The 19,907-nt window shown below is 39.9% G+C and overlaps 1 protein-coding gene across 1 annotated transcript; it reads left to right on the top strand.

Annotated features, from left to right (window-relative positions):
• Positions 1-1,883: 1,883 nt before the first annotated feature.
• On the top strand, positions 1,884-15,679 carry LOC145402002 (SCAN domain-containing protein 3-like). Its single transcript, XM_080274103.1, has 4 exons — positions 1,884-2,178; positions 2,419-2,615; positions 9,982-10,203; positions 15,557-15,679. Exons 1-4 carry the CDS (start codon positions 1,884-1,886, stop codon positions 15,677-15,679), a joined length of 837 nt encoding a protein of 278 aa, XP_080130229.1.
• Positions 15,680-19,907: the final 4,228 nt, after the last annotated feature.

Here is a 19,907-nt window from a genome sequence, read left to right as displayed (position 1 = left end):
CCTGTATGTTGATTTTTCTGTGGCTCACGAGCACTTAATCCAGCTTTATCTCGAAATGCATAAACTGTACAATGGAATTTATACAAGATTTAACGTCCCTGTCTTTCCCTTCAGATTTTGCACAAAGTGTGAACATTAAATACATATTTGTATATTACATATCGCCACTATAATAGCTAAGTATCACTCCCCCATCTAGCTCTCCTCTCTGTTAAACCTAACTTATTAACTAGGCCTAACTGTAAACATGTCCAGTTCCTATTCATTTCATTACCAACACTGTGATATGTAACACGTTCTGTTCCTGTTCATTTGATTGGCAACGCTGGCAACTCTGGGCAGCTGGGCTCAGAAAGTGGAGAGTTGTTGTTGGAGCATAAGCATACCTCTTTCGTCTTCTCGTTCTATCCCTTGTGTAAGTATTACTGCTGTTGTTATTACACTGTCTTACAGTATTAGTTTTATATAGGTATATTAGGTTTATTATTTTCATACACTTCGTTTATGGATAAAATAATACTCTTATTAAATTTATGAGCTGATTATAATGAATAATTTGTTGTGAAGTTATGTTCTGTGTTAGTGAATAAGTATTATTTTATCTGTATTTCTGTGTTAGCAAAGAAGTATTATTTTATGTGTGACCTGTTATGTGTTTGTGAAGAAATATTATTTCAACTAATACAGTCTTAGAGGGCACTTCATTGATTTCATAGGTTTCACAGAATCAGTCATTGCATTATTTATAACTAACTCTTGCCTTTCTTCTTCCAGATTACAACCGTAGTGCCCAAGAGACGCAAGCATGTCACTATATAAGTACTTCAAGAAAATAGATGGCACTGCTGACCCATCGAAACCCGAGTCGATTGCTACATCAAGCAGAGATGATACTTCCAATCAAGCCTCACAAATTGGAGCTACTACTACGGACTTCACAGAGAACAAGGAGACTACCAGAAAACGGTGGAATGATGACCATATTGCATTTGGATTTTTCCGACCAGTAGAAGAAGCTTCAAATCCTTTCCCACCAGCAAAGTGCCTTTTTTATAATGTAACGTACAGCAATGGAAATGTAGTTCCCTCAAAACTTGATCGACACTTGAAGACTAAACACCCTGAACACCAAAACAAATCAAAGCAATTCTTTGAGGCAACTTTGGAAGCATACTCGAAACAACAGTCCACTTTCAAAAGTCAAGTCACGCCATTTGACACAAAATCACTTACTCTTGCTTCTCTTAAGATGACACATATCATACTTCAGAAAAAAAAAAAAAAAGCCTTTCACTGAACTTGAAAGTGTTGTACTGCCATGCCTTGAAGTAGCAGCTGACCTTATACATGGAGGAAAAGAAGCAGTGAAGAAGGTAAATCAGATCCCATTGTCAGATACAACAACAAGTCGCCGATCCATGATGTTAGCAGATGATTTGAAGGAACAGCTTATTAAAAAATTGCGTCTAGCATCATCATTTGGCATACAACTGGATGAAACCACAGTCATAGGGGGAGAAGCACAGTTGATTGTTTATTGACGGTTTCCAGAACTAGAAGCAAAAACTGTAGCTGAACATTTTTTGTGTTGCCTCCAGCTGGGTGTAGAAACAACAGCACACAGTATTTTCCAGAAACTAAATGAGTTTTTTGTTGAAGAAGGCATCGACTAGTCAAAATGCAAATCAGTTACTACTGATGGTGCAAAAGCAATGGTTGGTGCAATCAATGATGTTGTCAGGAAAATCCAAGCTGTCTCACCAAATTGTGTCCCCATTCATTGCGTGATTCACAGGGAAGCCTTAGTGGCAAAACGTCTGAATTAGGCTTGGAATGCAAATGAGAAAAATGACTTTGAGCTACTTCTTGATGATGTTGTAAAAATGGTGAATCATATGCGTGCACATGCAAAGAAACACAGAATGTTCAGTGAGTTATGCAAGGATATGGAAACCAACTTCACCAAACTTCTCTTGCATGCTGAAGTGCGTTGGCTATCACGCGGGAAGGTTCTTAATCGAGTATTGGCACTGCGAGAAGAACTCTGTGTTTTCTTTACTGAGGAAGTAAATCCCATGGCAGTTAAGTGTCAAGATACATTCTGGCTGGCAAAGTTGTCTTACATGGCCTCAGTGTTTGACCATCTGAACAAGTTGAACATCAGTCAGCAAGGCAAAGGTGGGGATATCTTTACAAGAATAGGAAAAATAAATGGATTCAAACTGAAGGTGAAAAAATGGAAAAGCAATGTAGAGAAGAGATGTTTTTCTGACTTTGAAATACTTGATAAGTATATGAGAGAATGTGGCTGGGAACATGGTATGCAGGAAGGAGCGCAGACACTGGAGGTGCAAATGTCCCAAATGATTTTCAAACACCTTACATTGATGCAGGAAAACCTTGAATGTTATTTCCCAGACAGTGAGAATGACTACCTGGACTCCAAGATGTGGGTACTTAATCCATTTTCAGATGATGGAACCGATCATTCTGATGCCCTATTGGAGCTTAAAGTGGATTACTCTCAAAAAGCAGCTTTCAAGACATTTGGCCACCCTATGGATTTCTGGATTTCCCTGCTTGATAATCCTGAGTACAAGGAGTTGGCTGATCAGGCAACAGCAATGTTTGTTCAAACGCCAACGTCATATTTATTTGAACAAGGCTTCTCAAGCTTAGTTTTAATCAAGACAATGAAAAGGAATGCCATTCTCAATTTAGATCCACTGATGCGGGTTGCACTGGAAAATCGTCCGGTGCCTCGATTCAACCTGACAGCAGACAAACTGCAACACCAGCCAAGCCACTAATTTTTTTTTTTTTTTTTTTTTTTTTGAAAGAAGATTCATGACGTTTTTGTTATAATGGCAAATATAAAACATATTGTTTGCAATTTTATTCTTGCTTTAAAATTTATGACGACAATTTATTTGCTTTGGAACTTCAGTGATAAAATTATGTTATGTATATTTTGAATGAATGAATAATTATATGGAAGAATTTATAACTAAACTTTGGAAATTAAAAAAGTGAATGAAACTATTTTTCCTGCATATATAGATTTATAAATGAAGAATAATTTGATTTTTCGAATATATCAAATACAACGCATATTATGCGCAATATTGCTTATTGATTTGCTTCATTAGGAGCGATGCCATTTTTTTTAAATTGCACTGATGTATTTTCTCTTGTAATGAGACTGCATTATGTAATCATATGAAATGCATTATGGAAAAATAATAAATTGCAAATTTGTAATGAGTGAAATTGCTTTTACTTGCCTACATATTTATACATTCAAGAATCTAAAAAAGTAAATATATAATGTTAGGATCATGGGATTATACAGTTAACCGATTGGGGTAGACAGCTTTTATCAATTCAACACTAGGGGTGGACGACGCCAAAAAAGGTTGAAGAGCACTGGTCTAGTGTCCACCTTTGAGAAGGAGCTTGGCTACCTGTTGGACCACAAGATGATTGAGCCATGTCAGAGCGAGTGGAGTTCTCCTGTCACTCTGGTCCCTAAGCCAGGTGGGTCACAGCGGCTTTGCATTGACTACAGACGTGTTAATCAGATAACCAAAACAGACACTTACCCCCTCCCTCGTGTGGAAGATTGCATAGACAAGATCGGAAAGGCTAGGTACATAAGTAAGTTTGATTTGTTAAAGGGATACTGGCAAGTACCTATGACTGAACGTGCTAGGGAGATCTCATGTTTTGTAACACTAGGAAAGGCTTTTGCATGTTCTGTAATGCCATATACAGATTGTTTTAGAGTAATAAGAAATTTCCTTTGAAAATTTCTTTTTCTTTGTTGGGAGGTGTAACATAGCCTATGATTTCATCATCCTTTGTGTAATTTTAACGCACAGTATGCGGCATGTTTGATCACGAGCTTGTTCTGCCTCAGTTCCCCCCTTCTACCGTTATAGTAGAGTAAGTCGTTCTCTCTGTTATTCAGAGCGGGATTGTCAACTCTTTGTCCCCATGGCTTCATTTGCGCGTCCTTCTTACAAGTTGTATCAAGCTCTGCTGGCCCCTATATAATGAGCTCAGTCTCTGCATCATTGCCACTTAGATCTGCTCCTCATTTTGTTCACATCTCTGTCCTCCCCTGTACAGATATTATTATTGTGAGTGCTCAAGAAATCTCCAAACATCTAGCAGCTGTGTGTAATTTGAGTATAAGTGTTATTGCATTTTTTCTTGTACTGTGTAGCATAAGGTTAATTCTTAGGCCTAGTGAGGTTTTTGATTAATGTTGGGTTTTATGTCAGTAATTTTTGATAATAGTTTGTATCTGTAATAATTTATCTGGCATTCACTGAGTATTATCTGGTATCTCATTTTATCAGGGCTGACTGAGATAAATTTACTCTTGCTAATTTCGTTTTAATAGAGGCTATTGCAGTTAACCATATATTTAACCTGTTTATTTGCAATTACATTATCCTTATGAGTCTTGAATGTTTTGTTGTTAGTTTGAGCATTAAACTTTAACTTGTAATTTTACCTAATTCTTTTGTTTTGAACCTGGAACTTTACGGGACAGTAGTGACTCTTAGTATTCTCACTTAAAGTGTACGTTATCTTTCTCTGTTCCGTAACAATATATATATATATATATATATATATATATATATATATATATATATATATATATATATATATATTCTACATTCATAGAAACAGTGTCAGAATAAGGACTCTTGGATTATCCTGTGCACAGTAAAACCCATATTTCATCCTCTCACTCTGAAACGATCCACACATACAAGGACAGTGAAACCTTGTATTACCTACTGTATTTACCCCGACTGAGCCCATTGTCTATCTTGTAGCATGCATGATACACAAAACTCATCTCCCAGCCTGTGTATTAACTTTGTATAGCATATCGACTGAATTGTCTTCCCGTTCTGTAGCAGAGAATTTTGCTAATATACGTGTAAGGTTGTTGCCCTGTGTTTTTATGTCCTGGTCCTCTTATATTGTGTCTAAGCTCCAGTCTAGAAAGAGAACCTAACTATACCCTAAGCCTTCTTAGGGTGGGAAGCCGGCCTAAAAACGCCTAGTGTACCATATATATATATATATATATATATATATATATATATATATATATATATATATATATATATATATATATGTATATATATATACATATATATATATATATATATATATATATATATATATATATATATATATATATTGTTACATAGCCTATGATTTCATCATCCTTTGGATAATTCTAACGTACAGTATGCTGCATGTTTGATCACGATTCGCCTCGTGGCTTCCATAGTGACCAGGCTTGTGTGTTCTACCTCACTCCCCCTTCTCCCCCTTATAGTAGAGTAAATCATTCTTTCTGTTGTTCAGAGCATGACTGTCAACTCTTCGTCCTCTGTGCCTTCGTTTGCGCGTCCTTCTTGCAAGTTGAATCAGGCTCTGCCGGCCCCCTACATAATGAGCTCCGTCTCTGCATTAATTGCCGCTTAGATCTACTCCTCATTTTGTTCACATCTCTGTCCTCCCCTGTATAGTGTATTATTATTGTGAGTGCTCAGGAAGTCTCCAGCCATCTAGCTGCTGTATAATTTCAGTATAAGTGTTATTACCATTTTTCTTGTACCGTATAGCCTGAGGCGTTAATTCGTAGGCCTGGTAAGGTTTTTGTGATTTACGTACAGTTTTTAATGTCAGCCAGTATTAGTAATATTTTGTTGTTGTTGTTGTTAAAAGATTCCCTGCACGTTTAGTGCAGGCTGGGCCATACATTAGCCCTGTCAGTGGTGTAAGTGGGGAGGACAGGACCTGGGGAATGCCTGGCACACACGTCCTGTCTCCTGACTGGCTTTGTGGTGTTTGTGAAATATTTTGTATCTGTAATAATATTATATCTTACTTTAACTGAGCATTATTCGGTTCTCTCATTTATCAGGGCTGACTTACATAAATTTGTTCTTGCTAAATTCGTGTTAATAGAGGCTATTGCAGTTAACCATATATTTAACCTGTTTTTGCCATTACATTATCCTTATGAGTCCTTAATGTTTAGTTGTTAGTTTGAGCATTAAACTTTAACTTGTAATTTTACCTAACTCTTTTGTTTTGAACCTGGAACTTTGCGGGACAGTAGTGATTTTAGGATTCTCACTTGAAGTGTTCATTATCTCTCTCTGTTCCGTAACATAAATTTGGCGATCTCTTATCAGGATATTCAGGATATTATCATAAGGATATTGCTTGACATTTTGTGTCTGTGATTTGTTCATGATGTCTACTATTACTACTCTTGATGAAGCCAAAGATTTTTTGTCAAATGTGCAAACAGTGTGTGATGTAGAAAACAGAACAAAGAATGAACTTAAGCTTGTTGCTCAACAATTGGGAATTCCTGTTGGCTCTCATCATTCTAAAGATCAAATTGTTGACATGATTAATAAAAGCTTGTTTAATGTAACTCCTCCAGATGAGCAAACGCAGATTGAAATAGCTAAGTTACAGCTAGCCCTGCAGGAGGCTCGTGCTAAGGAGGCTGAGTTTCAGGCTCGTGCTAAGGAGGCTGAGTTTCAGGCAAATGCTAAGGAGGCTGAGTCTCAGGCTAGTATTCAGGAGGCACAAGCACAGGCTCAGGCACAAATTGAACTTGCTAGGATTCAGGCAGAACATGAGTATCGCATGAAACAAGTGGAACTGGATCATCTAGATCTGATGATTTTGATGTGGCTAAAAATGTTAAACCTGTCCCTCCTTTTAATGAATCTGATTTAACAAAGTATTTTCAGTTGTTTGAGAGGGTAGCTACAGGTTTTAATTGGCCCAAAAAGTATTGGCCAGTACTCCTAAAGAGTGTTCTCACCGGTAAAGCTCAAGTAACTTATGCATCTTTGCCTCAGGATCAATCTGATAATTATGATGTGGTTAAGAGCTTGATTCTTAAGGCCTATGAGCTTGTTCCTGAAGCCTATAGAGTAAAATTTAGGACAACTTATAAGCAAGATAAGCAATCCCATGTTGAGTATGCAAAAATCAAAGAAGATCTGTTAGAGCAGTGGTTAAATTCTAAGAATGTAAATTCTGATTTTGATAAATTTAAGCAGATGATTTTCCTGGAGGACTTCAAAAGGTGTATTAATAAAGATGTAAGCCTATATCTTGATGAGAAAAGAATAGATAATTTGTCTGATGCTGCAGTTTTAGCTGATGAATATGTTCTCACTCACAAACGTTGCCTCTACTCAGAGTACAGGTAACAGGAAAGAAAATAAAGATGATGTTTCTCAGGAAGTAAATACCAGCTTCACCTCTAGATTTCAGAAAAGTAAATGTACTTATTGTAGTAAGCTTGGTCATACTACGGAGAAATGTTTCAGGAGACAGCGTGATGTGAACAAAAGGAGTCTTTAAATATTCAGTCAATTGGTCTGGTCGAAATTCAGTGTGGGGTGGACAGCTTTCTTTGGGTGGACAGAGGGTGGACCAGATCATTACCGTATATGGATAGAATAAAAAAGAAGAAATAAATAATATAATACAAGTGGAGAATTTACATATGTGTAGTCAAAGATAGCCTGTATGTTGATTTTTCTGTGGCTCACGAGCACTTAATCCAGCTTTATCTCGAAATGCATAAACTGTACAATGGAATTTATACAAGATTTAACGTCCCTGTCTTTCCCTTCAGATTTTGCACAAAGTGTGAACATTAAATACATATTTGTATATTACATATCGCCACTATAATAGCTAAGTATCACTCCCCCATCTAGCTCTCCTCTCTGTTAAACCTAACTTATTAACTAGGCCTAACTGTAAACATGTCCAGTTCCTATTCATTTCATTACCAACACTGTGATATGTAACACGTTCTGTTCCTGTTCATTTGATTGGCAACGCTGGCAACTCTGGGCAGCTGGGCTCAGAAAGTGGAGAGTTGTTGTTGGAGCATAAGCATACCTCTTTCGTCTTCTCGTTCTATCCCTTGTGTAAGTATTACTGCTGTTGTTATTACACTGTCTTACAGTATTAGTTTTATATAGGTATATTAGGTTTATTATTTTCATACACTTCGTTTATGGATAAAATAATACTCTTATTAAATTTATGAGCTGATTATAATGAATAATTTGTTGTGAAGTTATGTTCTGTGTTAGTGAATAAGTATTATTTTATCTGTATTTCTGTGTTAGCAAAGAAGTATTATTTTATGTGTGACCTGTTATGTGTTTGTGAAGAAATATTATTTCAACTAATACAGTCTTAGAGGGCACTTCATTGATTTCATAGGTTTCACAGAATCAGTCATTGCATTATTTATAACTAACTCTTGCCTTTCTTCTTCCAGATTACAACCGTAGTGCCCAAGAGACGCAAGCATGTCACTATATAAGTACTTCAAGAAAATAGATGGCACTGCTGACCCATCGAAACCCGAGTCGATTGCTACATCAAGCAGAGATGATACTTCCAATCAAGCCTCACAAATTGGAGCTACTACTACGGACTTCACAGAGAACAAGGAGACTACCAGAAAACGGTGGAATTATGACCATATTGCATTTGGATTTTTCCGACCAGTAGAAGAAGCTTCAAATCCTTTCCCACCAGCAAAGTGCCTTTTTTATAATGTAACGTACAGCAATGGAAATGTAGTTCCCTCAAAACTTGATCGACACTTGAAGACTAAACACCCTGAACACCAAAACAAATCAAAGCAATTCTTTGAGGCAACTTTGGAAGCATACTCGAAACAACAGTCCACTTTCAAAAGTCAAGTCACGCCATTTGACACAAAATCACTTACTCTTGCTTCTCTTAAGATGACACATATCATACTTCAGAAAAAAAAAAAAAAAAGCCTTTCACTGAACTTGAAAGTGTTGTACTGCCATGCCTTGAAGTAGCAGCTGACCTTATACATGGAGGAAAAGAAGCAGTGAAGAAGGTAAATCAGATCCCATTGTCAGATACAACAACAAGTCGCCGATCCATGATGTTAGCAGATGATTTGAAGGAACAGCTTATTAAAAAATTGCGTCTAGCATCATCATTTGGCATACAACTGGATGAAACCACAGTCATAGGGGAGAAGCACAGTTGATTGTTTACTGACGGTTTCCAGAACTAGAAGCAAAAACTGTAGCTGAACATTTTTTGTGTTGCCTCCAGCTGGGTGTAGAAACAACAGCACACAGTATTTTCCAGAAACTAAATGAGTTTTTTGTTGAAGAAGGCATCGACTAGTCAAAATGCAAATCAGTTACTACTGATGGTGCAAAAGCAATGGTTGGTGCAATCAATGATGTTGTCAGGAAAATCCAAGCTGTCTCACCAAATTGTGTCCCCATTCATTGCGTGATTCACAGGGAAGCCTTAGTGGCAAAACGTCTGAATTAGGCTTGGAATGCAAATGAGAAAAATGACTTTGAGCTACTTCTTGATGATGTTGTAAAAATGGTGAATCATATGCGTGCACATGCAAAGAAACACAGAATGTTCAGTGAGTTATGCAAGGATATGGAAACCAACTTCACCAAACTTCTCTTGCATGCTGAAGTGCGTTGGCTATCACGCGGGAAGGTTCTTAATCGAGTATTGGCACTGCGAGAAGAACTCTGTGTTTTCTTTACTGAGGAAGTAAATCCCATGGCAGTTAAGTGTCAAGATACATTCTGGCTGGCAAAGTTGTCTTACATGGCCTCAGTGTTTGACCATCTGAACAAGTTGAACATCAGTCAGCAAGGCAAAGGTGGGGATATCTTTACAAGAATAGGAAAAATAAATGGATTCAAACTGAAGGTGAAAAAATGGAAAAGCAATGTAGAGAAGAGATGTTTTTCTGACTTTGAAATACTTGATAAGTATATGAGAGAATGTGGCTGGGAACATGGTATGCAGGAAGGAGCGCAGACACTGGAGGTGCAAATGTCCCAAATGATTTTCAAACACCTTACATTGATGCAGGAAAACCTTGAATGTTATTTCCCAGACAGTGAGAATGACTACCTGGACTCCAAGATGTGGGTACTTAATCCATTTTCAGATGATGGAACCGATCATTCTGATGCCCTATTGGAGCTTAAAGTGGATTACTCTCAAAAAGCAGCTTTCAAGACATTTGGCCACCCTATGGATTTCTGGATTTCCCTGCTTGATAATCCTGAGTACAAGGAGTTGGCTGATCAGGCAACAGCAATGTTTGTTCAAACGCCAACGTCATATTTATTTGAACAAGGCTTCTCAAGCTTAGTTTTAATCAAGACAATGAAAAGGAATGCCATTCTCAATTTAGATCCACTGATGCGGGTTGCACTGGAAAATCGTCCGATGCCTCGATTCAACCTGACAGCAGACAAACTGCAACACCAGCCAAGCCACTAATTTTTTTTTTTTTTTTTTTTTTTTGAAAGAAGATTCATGACGTTTTTGTTATAATGGCAAATATAAAACATATTGTTTGCAATTTTATTCTTGCTTTAAAATTTATGACGACAATTTATTTGCTTTGGAACTTCAGTGATAAAATTATGTTATGTATATTTTGAATGAATGAATAATTATATGGAAGAATTTATAACTAAACTTTGGAAATTAAAAAAGTGAATGAAACTATTTTTCCTGCATATATAGATTTATAAATGAAGAATAATTTGATTTTTCGAATATATCAAATACAACGCATATTATGCGCAATATTGCTTATTGATTTGCTTCATTAGGAGCGATGCCATTTTTTTTACATTGCACTGATGTATTTTCTCTTATAATGAGACTGCATTATGTAATCATATGAAATGCATTATGGAAAAATAATAAATTGCAAATTTGTAATGAGTGAAATTGCTTTTACTTGCCTACATATTTATACATTCAAGAATCTAAAAAAGTAAATATATAATGTTAGGATCATGGGATTATACAGTTAACTGATTGGGGTAGACAGCTTTTATCAATTCAACACTAGGGGTGGACGACGCCAAAAAAGGTTGAAGAGCACTGGTCTAGTGTCCACCTTTGAGAGTTCCCAGAATTCTTTAACCGAGTTAACTGAACCTGTTTTGAGGGGTAAATTAAATTTTCATGATGAATCTCCTCTCTTGAGCAGTAACGTGGATGACACTCTGAAGAGTTCATGTGCTAATTTCCTGTCTGATGGTTTTGTCAGTCCTCTGGACAGTAATGACAGGAAATCAGTTAAAATATATCGTGATACAGGTGCTTGCCAATCCCTTATCCTGACCAGTGTTCTAGGCTCTAATGTTAATTCCTCTGATGAAACTGTAATCTTACAAGGTGTAGGGAATAATTACTTCTCTGTCCCTCTGTGCAGAGTGAATTTAGAGTCTGGTTTTGCTAATGGTTCCGTTATGGTTGGGTTGGTTGAGACACACCCAATGTCAGGTGTAACTTTCTTACTTGGAAATGATATTGGTGGAAGTCAAGTGTGTCCAGCTCCTCAGTTGTCTAGTGAACCAGTGGCTCCGACCCAGGATTGTGATGTCCCTGATGTGTTCTCTGCATGTGCTGTCACTAGGGCTAAGTCTAAAGTTCCTGATGACTTAGAGGATAATGATGATGATGATGATATCATAGTTGACACTTTTCTTGCTAATTTGGACCACTCACCAGATGAGGCAGTACCCCGTAGTGTTGATAATTTGTCTCGTCCAGAGTTGGTTGAGTTGCAGGTTGCTGACCCTGAGTTGAAAGGTCTAGCTAACTCTACTTGCAGTAAGGAAGAGTCAGCTGGTGCTTCTACTTCTTATTATATAAAGTCAGGAGTACTTATGAGAAAGTGGAGACCCCCAACAGCATCAGCCGACTGTGAATGGGAGGTTGTACTTCAAGTTGTCATCCCTTGTGTTTGTAGGTAGGATATCATTAGAGTGGCTCATGATTCCAGTTTGGCAGGACACCTTGGAGTGAGGAAGACTGTGGCACGCATTTTGAAACACATCTACTGGCCAGGTATCTTAAGAGATGTTTCCTGGTATTGTAAGTCTTGTCACATCTGTCAAGTCGTGGGGAAGTGTAATCAGACCGAAAAGGTTGCACCTCTAGTTCCCATTCCTCCTTTTGAGGCGCCATTCACCCATGTGTTGGTGGATATTGTGGGCCCTCTTCCTAAGACTTCTTCAGGATTTTCTTATGTGTTGACCCTGATTGATATGGCTACTCGTTATCCTGAAGCCATTCCACTTAGAAATATCTCAGCAAAGACCGTGGTTAAGGAAATGCTAGGGTTCTTCACCAGGTTTGGTCTGCCTAAGGAGATACAGTAAGACCGGGGAAGTAATTTCATGTCAAATGTTTTCAAGCAGTCTCTGAAAGAGTTGGGCATCACCCAGATCACGTCTTCAGCTTACCATCCCCAGACCCAAGGAGCGTTGGAGAGATATCATCAAACACTCAAATCGATGCTCAGGAAATACTGTTTGGAACATCAGAAAGACTGGGATAAAGGTCTTCCATTCGTTGTATTTGCTGCAAGAGAATCTCCAAATGAATCACTGGGCTTCTCACCCTTTGAACTACTGTTTGGCCAAGAAGTAAGAGGACCCCTTAAGCTACTCAAGGAATGCTGCCTGTAGGAGGAAGATGACGTCAACCTGCTGGAATATGTGATGAAGTTCAAACTACGGCTGTCCACTGCTTTACAGCTGGCGAGAGAGAATTTAGGAGCTGCTCAGGAGAAGATGAAGACCTGGTATGATAAGAAGTCCAGGTTAAGCCACTTTCAGCCAGGAGATCAGGTTTTGATTCTGCTACCGGTACATGGGCAACCTCTTCAAGCCAAGTTTAGTGGTCTTTATTTTGTGGAGAAGAAACTCAGTGATGTCAACTATGTCATCGCCACACCAGATCGTAGAAAGAACAAGCAACTTTGTCACATTATCATGCTAAAGTTATATTACAGGCAGGACAAAAATAACCCAGTGTGCACTGTAGCTGTTCCACCCAAGTCTGCAAGTGAAGTTCTCCCATGCAGCATGAGCCTGAGTGATAGTTTGGGGAAGAATCCTGATATCATGAATGATCTCCAGACTAAGCTTTCTCATCTAGCTCCCGAGGAAAGGCAGGAGTTTTCGGCATTACTGCAGGAGTACCCGCAAGTGTTCCGTGCCACTCCAGGAAGAACCACTGTGTTGATGCATGATGTCGATGTTGGAGACGCAAAGCCAATTAAACTGCCTCCTTACCGTGTGAACCCAGTGAAAGTTCCATTCATCCAGAAGGAGCTTGGCTACCTGTTGGACCACAAGATGATTGAGCCCTGTCACAACGAGTGGAGTTCTCCTGTCACTCTAGTCCCTAAGCCAGGTGGGTCACAGCGGCTTTGCATCGACTACAGACGTGCTAATCAGATAACCAAAACAGACACTTACCCTCTCCCTCGCGAGGAAGATTGCATAGACAAGATCAGAAAGGCTAGGTACATAAGTAGGTTTGATTTGTTAAAGGGATACTGGCAAGTACCTATGACTGAACGTGCTAGAGAGATCTCATGTTTTGTAACACTAGGAAAGACTATTGCATGTTCTGTAATGCCATATGGTATGATGAATGCACCAGCCACTTTTCAGAAGCTCATGAATGTTGTAACAGAGGGTTTGGCAGGGTGTGTTGTTTATATTGATGTATTAATCTTCAGTGACAACTGGAAAGATCACCTATGCCATGTCAGTAAATTTCTTGAGCGTTTGGTTCAGGCTAATCTTGTAGCTAATTTATCAAAGTGTGAGTTTGGTCAAGCTAAAGTTCAGTACCTTGGGTACGTAATTGGCGATGGACATGTTGCATCACCAGGAGCCAAGGTTCAGGTTATAAGTGATCTTCCCAGACCTAAAAGTAGGAAAGAGTTATAAAGATTTTTGGGAATGGTAGGTTATTACAGGAGACTTGTTCTTAACTTTTCAATTCTTGTATCACCACTTACAGACCTACTGAAAAAGGGAGTTAAATTTGTCTGGACCGATAACTGTGAATCCTCTTTCAGTAAACTTAAAGCTATCCTATTAAGTCAACCAGTGCTCACTACTCCAAATTTTGCTAAGCCTTTTAAGATGGCTGTTGATGCAAGTGATACAGGAGCTGGGGCTGTTTTGCTGCAAGAGGATGATCAGGGTATTGAACACCCTGTATCTTATTACAGTAAGAGGTTCGCTCCACCTCAAAAGAACTAATCAACTATTGAGAAAGAGCTTTTGGCCTTGATTTTGGGTTTACAGCATTTTTCATTTTATTTGTGTTCTGGTTTTGACCCCATAGTCATTTATACCCCTCATAACCCACTGAAATTCCTTAGTAAGTTTAAAGATAAAAATCAGAGATTGACAAGATGGAGTCTACTTCTTCAGGAGTATTCATTAGACATACAACATGTCAAGGGGAAAGAAAATGTTATTGCAGATTGCTTATCTAGACTTTAGACAAATTGTTTTAGAGTAATAAAAAATTTCCTTTGTAAATTTCTTTTTCTTTGTGGGGAGGTGTTACATAGCCTATGATTTCATCATCCTTTGTATAATTCTAACGTACAGTATGCTGCATGTTTGATCACGATTCGCCTCGTGGCTTCCATAGTGACCAGGCTTGTGTGTTCTACCTCACTCCCCCCTTCTCCCCCTTATAGTAGAGTAAGTCGTTCATTCTGTTGTTCAGAGCAGGACTGTCAACTCTTCGTCCTCTGTGCCTTCGTTTGCGCGTCCTTCTTGCAAGTTGAATCAGGCTCTGTCGGCCCCCTATATAATGAGCTCAGTCTCTGCATTAATTGCCACTTAGATCTACTCCTCATTTTGTTCACATCTCTGTCCTCCCCTGTATAGTGTATTATTATTGTGAGTGCTCAGGAAGTCTCCAGCCATCTAGCTGCTGTATAATTTGAGTATAAGTGTTATTACCATTTTTCTTGTACTGTATGGCCTAAGGCGTTAATTCGTAGGCCTGATAAGGTTTTTGTGATTTATGTAGAGTTTTTAATGTCAGTCAGTATTAGTAATATTTTGTATCTGTAATAATATTATATCTTACTTTAACTGAACATTATTCGGTTCTCTCATTTATCAGGGCTGACTTAGATAAATTTGTTCTTGCTAAATTCGTGTTAATAGAGGCTATTGCAGTTAACCATGTATTTAACCCGTTTTTGCCATTACATTATCCTTACGAGTCCTGAATGTTTAGTTGTTAGTTTGAGCATTAAACTTTAACTTGTAATTTTACCTAAGTCTTTTGTTTTGAACCTGGAACTTTGCGGGACAGTAGTGATTTTAGTATTCTCACTTAAAGTGTTCATTATCTCTCTCTGTTCCGTAACAATATATATATATATATATATATATATATATATATATATATATATATATATATATATATATATATACATATATATATATATATATATATATATATATATATATATATATATATATATATATATATATATATATACTCTACCCCCCTCTCTCCTCCCCCCGCAGTCGCATCACCCCCCCCCAGTGTGCCATAGTGAACTCTATTACCTGAATCTTACGCGCAGAGTGTTCGATACCCACCCACGGGTCGGTCCTCCGACAGTGACAACCCTTCCCCAGTGTCGCCCCCACTGGACAACATACGTCAGTGTGACCCTCCCCCAGTTTCCTCTCCCCCTCCCCCCTAGACCTTCAGTCCCCGTCCCCCACGTGAATAAACCCATCTGTCACGGGGTTTTTAATTAAAATGCAATATATGAGGATAATTCTCAATAATACTGAAGAGCAGAGACAATGAATTGTCTTGCTAAATCAAGCAATGATTACTTTAAGCCGGCTTGCTTCGCCGATTCTCTCAGAACGAGAATTTATAAACTTTCTCAACAGTACACAGCAGAGACTATTTACTCACAGTTGCTGTTTATTAGTACTGTTAGCCTCTGGAGAAAGTGACTTCACCCCTGATAATAAATAACTAATACCATTAATGATATCAGGTTCTTGCTGATGCATTAACTCCTAGAAGGCACAACAGATTTTAAGCTTAATACAACAAGACTGGCCCAAGTACCAGTTATAAATGGCAAAGCGTTTATGCAAGCTAGGAGCTAATAGAGAAATTAGCATAGCATGGGGAAATGAAACACGAGTTTAAATTAAATTAAGCTCGAGAAAAAGAACTGTTAAATTTATTAATTACAAAGAAATAAATTTAATGTTACATTTCAAAATGAATTCAAAATAAAGAGATCGCACTCACTCACTCACTCAGAAGCTAACCTCTTAAACCTAGGAAAATACGAAAAGGAAATACTGGTCAATGTAGCTTATCACCAAGGAAGGGTGGGAGCCTGGAGAACTGTAGTCTAGTGGAGTCTGGGTGCTAGAAGACCTCTCTTATTCTCACTACTGGAGCACAGAACCACACTCCGTCGTGACATATAAAGGACTAATTCAAATTCAATGTGTGGGGTAGGATGCCCAGGCCAGCCAGAAGAAGGCGTGGCCAATGGTTGAGGCAAGCAGAGGTGAACAATGTAGAAACAATAATATCACTCAGTAGAGCACTTAATGACGTGCATTAGAATGGTCACTTTTGAAACAGTGACGAATGTTTTGAAAAAAGTATACCATCGAAATGGAAAGAGAACCGGTTAACTGAACGATACACGTGATACAGTGAGTTTTCCACTAAAGTTCGTGGTTTCTCACAAAAGGAAAATGTCGCGAATTTGATTCGTGACATTACGCCCCTTCAAAATGAAATTTTTTCCTTATGGGAAAAAATTTGTGGATATATATATGTATGGATTCTAACTCAGTCACACAAGATTCACACTGTGGTGTGTGTGCTATCCTGCTACAGGAGAAAATCACTATCGCCAATGAGCGTAAAAACCTCGTATTTACGTTAATAGAGGCAAACTTGAGGGAAAAAACTTCGTGACGACAGTGAAAATCCTGTACTCAGGTCAAACTGAGTGAAAGTTCGCTACATTTACATTGACAACTAATTGTTGTGTAGCATGGTGTACTGTATGTGATACATGGTGTAGGTGTGACAATTGTAGTGTAACTGTACCTACGTGTAAAATAATATAGTAAATATTAATAATATGGCGACAACAAAGGCAGGGGAGAAGAGGCGGCAGCGTGCGGCAGATGATCAGCTGGCCCACACAGCAAAACTGCTACACCCATTGCTGTACTTGCAAAATCAATTAAGGTGGAGCATCAAAAGTGTCAATGAGACAAAAATTCTTATTACATTACAATTACTCTCTCTGCCTAGCAATCAGTACATGCTACGAAAGGTACGCTCTAGCTGAAAAATACAAGTGACAGCCTAAGCTTCGTACATTCGAGGTCGCCGTTAATTTATTAGGTACATTATTAACCAGGAAACGTAGTCCCTGGACGCCGTTGGTCTCGAGGACTCGTTTAGTTTATTGGTTAAACTTAACCCCTAAAATGCTGGGTGTTGCGTTTGCGATGCTCGCCGAAAAAGACATAACGGCGGATCGTCGCATTTGTGATTCGAGTTAATTTTGAATAAACGCGGGAAGCAGGTTCAAGCTGGTATTGTCTATCAGTACCGCCACCCTTTAGCTACTATTAGCACACTTGACCTTTGTATCACTGACCTCCATTGTTGCCAAGTATCTTTTTTTTTACCCACCCACGCACCGCGGCCCGGCCACCCTCACCGTGATATATGGCAGCATGCAGACTGCTCAGAAATGTTAATCTGCGCTTTCCTCTCGCAAGCAGTTTATGTTAATTGGAAACGCTTGTTTCCCCAGTTGTCACACTAGCTTTTTTTGCTCGGTTTGCCCCTGTTTAGCGTCAGCTTACCGCAGGCTTTCAAGGTGACATTATGTCGAATTTTAGCTCTTCCGAGTCAGTGCCTTCAAGCCCTCCGAAAAAGGGCTTTGTGACCTCTACCCCTTCAAAACCCTTACTAGGGAGTGGAAAGGGCCTGAGTGAGTCTGCTATAGGCCTAGAATTACTGAAAGCCTCTATGGACTACGGTAGTGACGTTGCAGTGTTGTCGAGCCTTGCTGAATCAGACACTTTATTGAGTGCTGAGACTGAGGTGCAGGAAGAGACAATTGCTGTGCTTAGCACCTCGTCATGCAAGGCTCCAGTGCAGAAGGGAGTGGTGTATGGCAAGGAGGCCAAGAAGAAGCGAAGTGGTGATCCCGGTTCCCATCCATTGTTTTCCTCAGGCTGGCCATTGTCCCCAACCTCAGGTCACGCCACCGCCATACCGCCTCGCACCCCCAGCCCCATTCTCTCGTCATCTTCGTCTGCTGTGCTTTCTCCTGAGTCTTCGGAGTCTCCTTCACCACCTTCGAAGGGAAGTAGGCGGTCTGGTATTCATAGAGGTTTCCGTAGGCCCCGTGTTTGTGCTGGCATGAATAGGAAAGTGTCTCCTAGTGCTAAAATTAGTGGTAAGGTTTTTCACACTACGCAACTCACCAACCAGCCTACTGCGAGTGACCTTGAACCTTCTCCCACTCTCCCCACCACCACCACAACCGCACAGGCCCGACCTATCTCACCCACTGCCATATGGCCTGCCTCACCCACTGCCTCACCGCCTGCCTCACCCACTGCCACACGGCCTGCCTCAACCCCCGCTGCACCCACCCACTTCCAGCCTAGGCGGGGCACTCTGGACACCTTCGTGTGGTCTGAGGGCTCTGATTTTGTGCCAGAGGATCTGCCCTTTGATTCCACTGGGTGTGGGATCCAGGCTAACTTCCCTGTCCCCAAGGGTGGTGAATGCTTGGACTACCTGTTGGCCTTCCTGGATGATGAAGTCATGCAGGAGATTTGTACCGAGACCAACAGGTACGAAGGACAATGTGCTGTAGTTCGTCAAGGTGAAGGTGCAATGCCATCCACGTCGCGGATGGCAGCATGGGTTCCTGTGACGATCCGGGAACTATTTGTATTCATCGGCTTGATGCTTCTCATGCTACATAACTGGAAGCATAAGCTCGAGGAGTACTGGAGTGCTGACGATCTTTGCCCCACACCCATCTTCAACAAGTACATGACTCATCTCATGACGTACCTTCACTTTACCAACAACGATGAGCCTTCCCAGACTGACCCCCTATGGAAGGTTAGGGAAATCCTGAACATGATCAAGGACAAGTTTATGACGTTCCTTCGGCCCTTCAAGAAAGTAGTGATCGACAAGTCCTTGGTTTTGTTCAGGGGCCGTCTTCGGTTCGTGCAGTATATTCCAAGCAAACGCCACCGTTTTGGAATAAAGTTTTTCGTGCTGTGCGACTGGAAGACGGGGTTCATGCTAGACTTCGTTATCTACACCGCCAGCAATGTGGACTTGGACAAGACCGACCCCCTTGGATTCTCTGGCTCTGTGGTGAAAGTGCTTCTGGAAAAGTACTTCGGCGGGAATCATGTCCTGTATACGGACAATTATCATACAGCACCCAAACTCGCCAAGTACCTTTCAGAGCACGGCGTCGGATCCTGTGGCACTGTCAGGAGCAATAGGGCACACTACCCTGCCTTCCCCGAGGCTGAAAGATCAAAGCAGGGAGACGTGCACCTGAAGAAATCAGAGAAGATGCTGGCGATACGGTGGCACGACAAGAGGATCGTCAATATGCTCACCACAGTCCACAAGGGGGAAATGCAAGCCACAGGGAAGGTCGACAGAAGGACTGGCGATCCTGTGATGAAGCCTGATGCTGTAATTGATTACAACGTCAATATGCGGCTGGTGGACAAGTCCGATATGATGATCGGAGAGATTGACTGCCTGAGGAGGAACCGGCGCTGGTACAGGAAGGTGTTCTTGCACTTGCTGGATATGTGCATGCTGAACGCCTTCATCCTGTATAAGATCAAGAACAGGAAACCAGCTAACTACTCTCT

Source organism: Coenobita brevimanus, chromosome 57 (assembly GCF_032717465.1).
Source record: "Coenobita brevimanus isolate Jiangsu-jjx chromosome 57, ASM3271746v2, whole genome shotgun sequence".
In the NCBI taxonomy this organism is placed as follows: Eukaryota; Metazoa; Arthropoda; class Malacostraca; order Decapoda; family Coenobitidae; genus Coenobita; species Coenobita brevimanus.
This window is presented reverse-complemented; position numbering and strand designations above follow the sequence as displayed.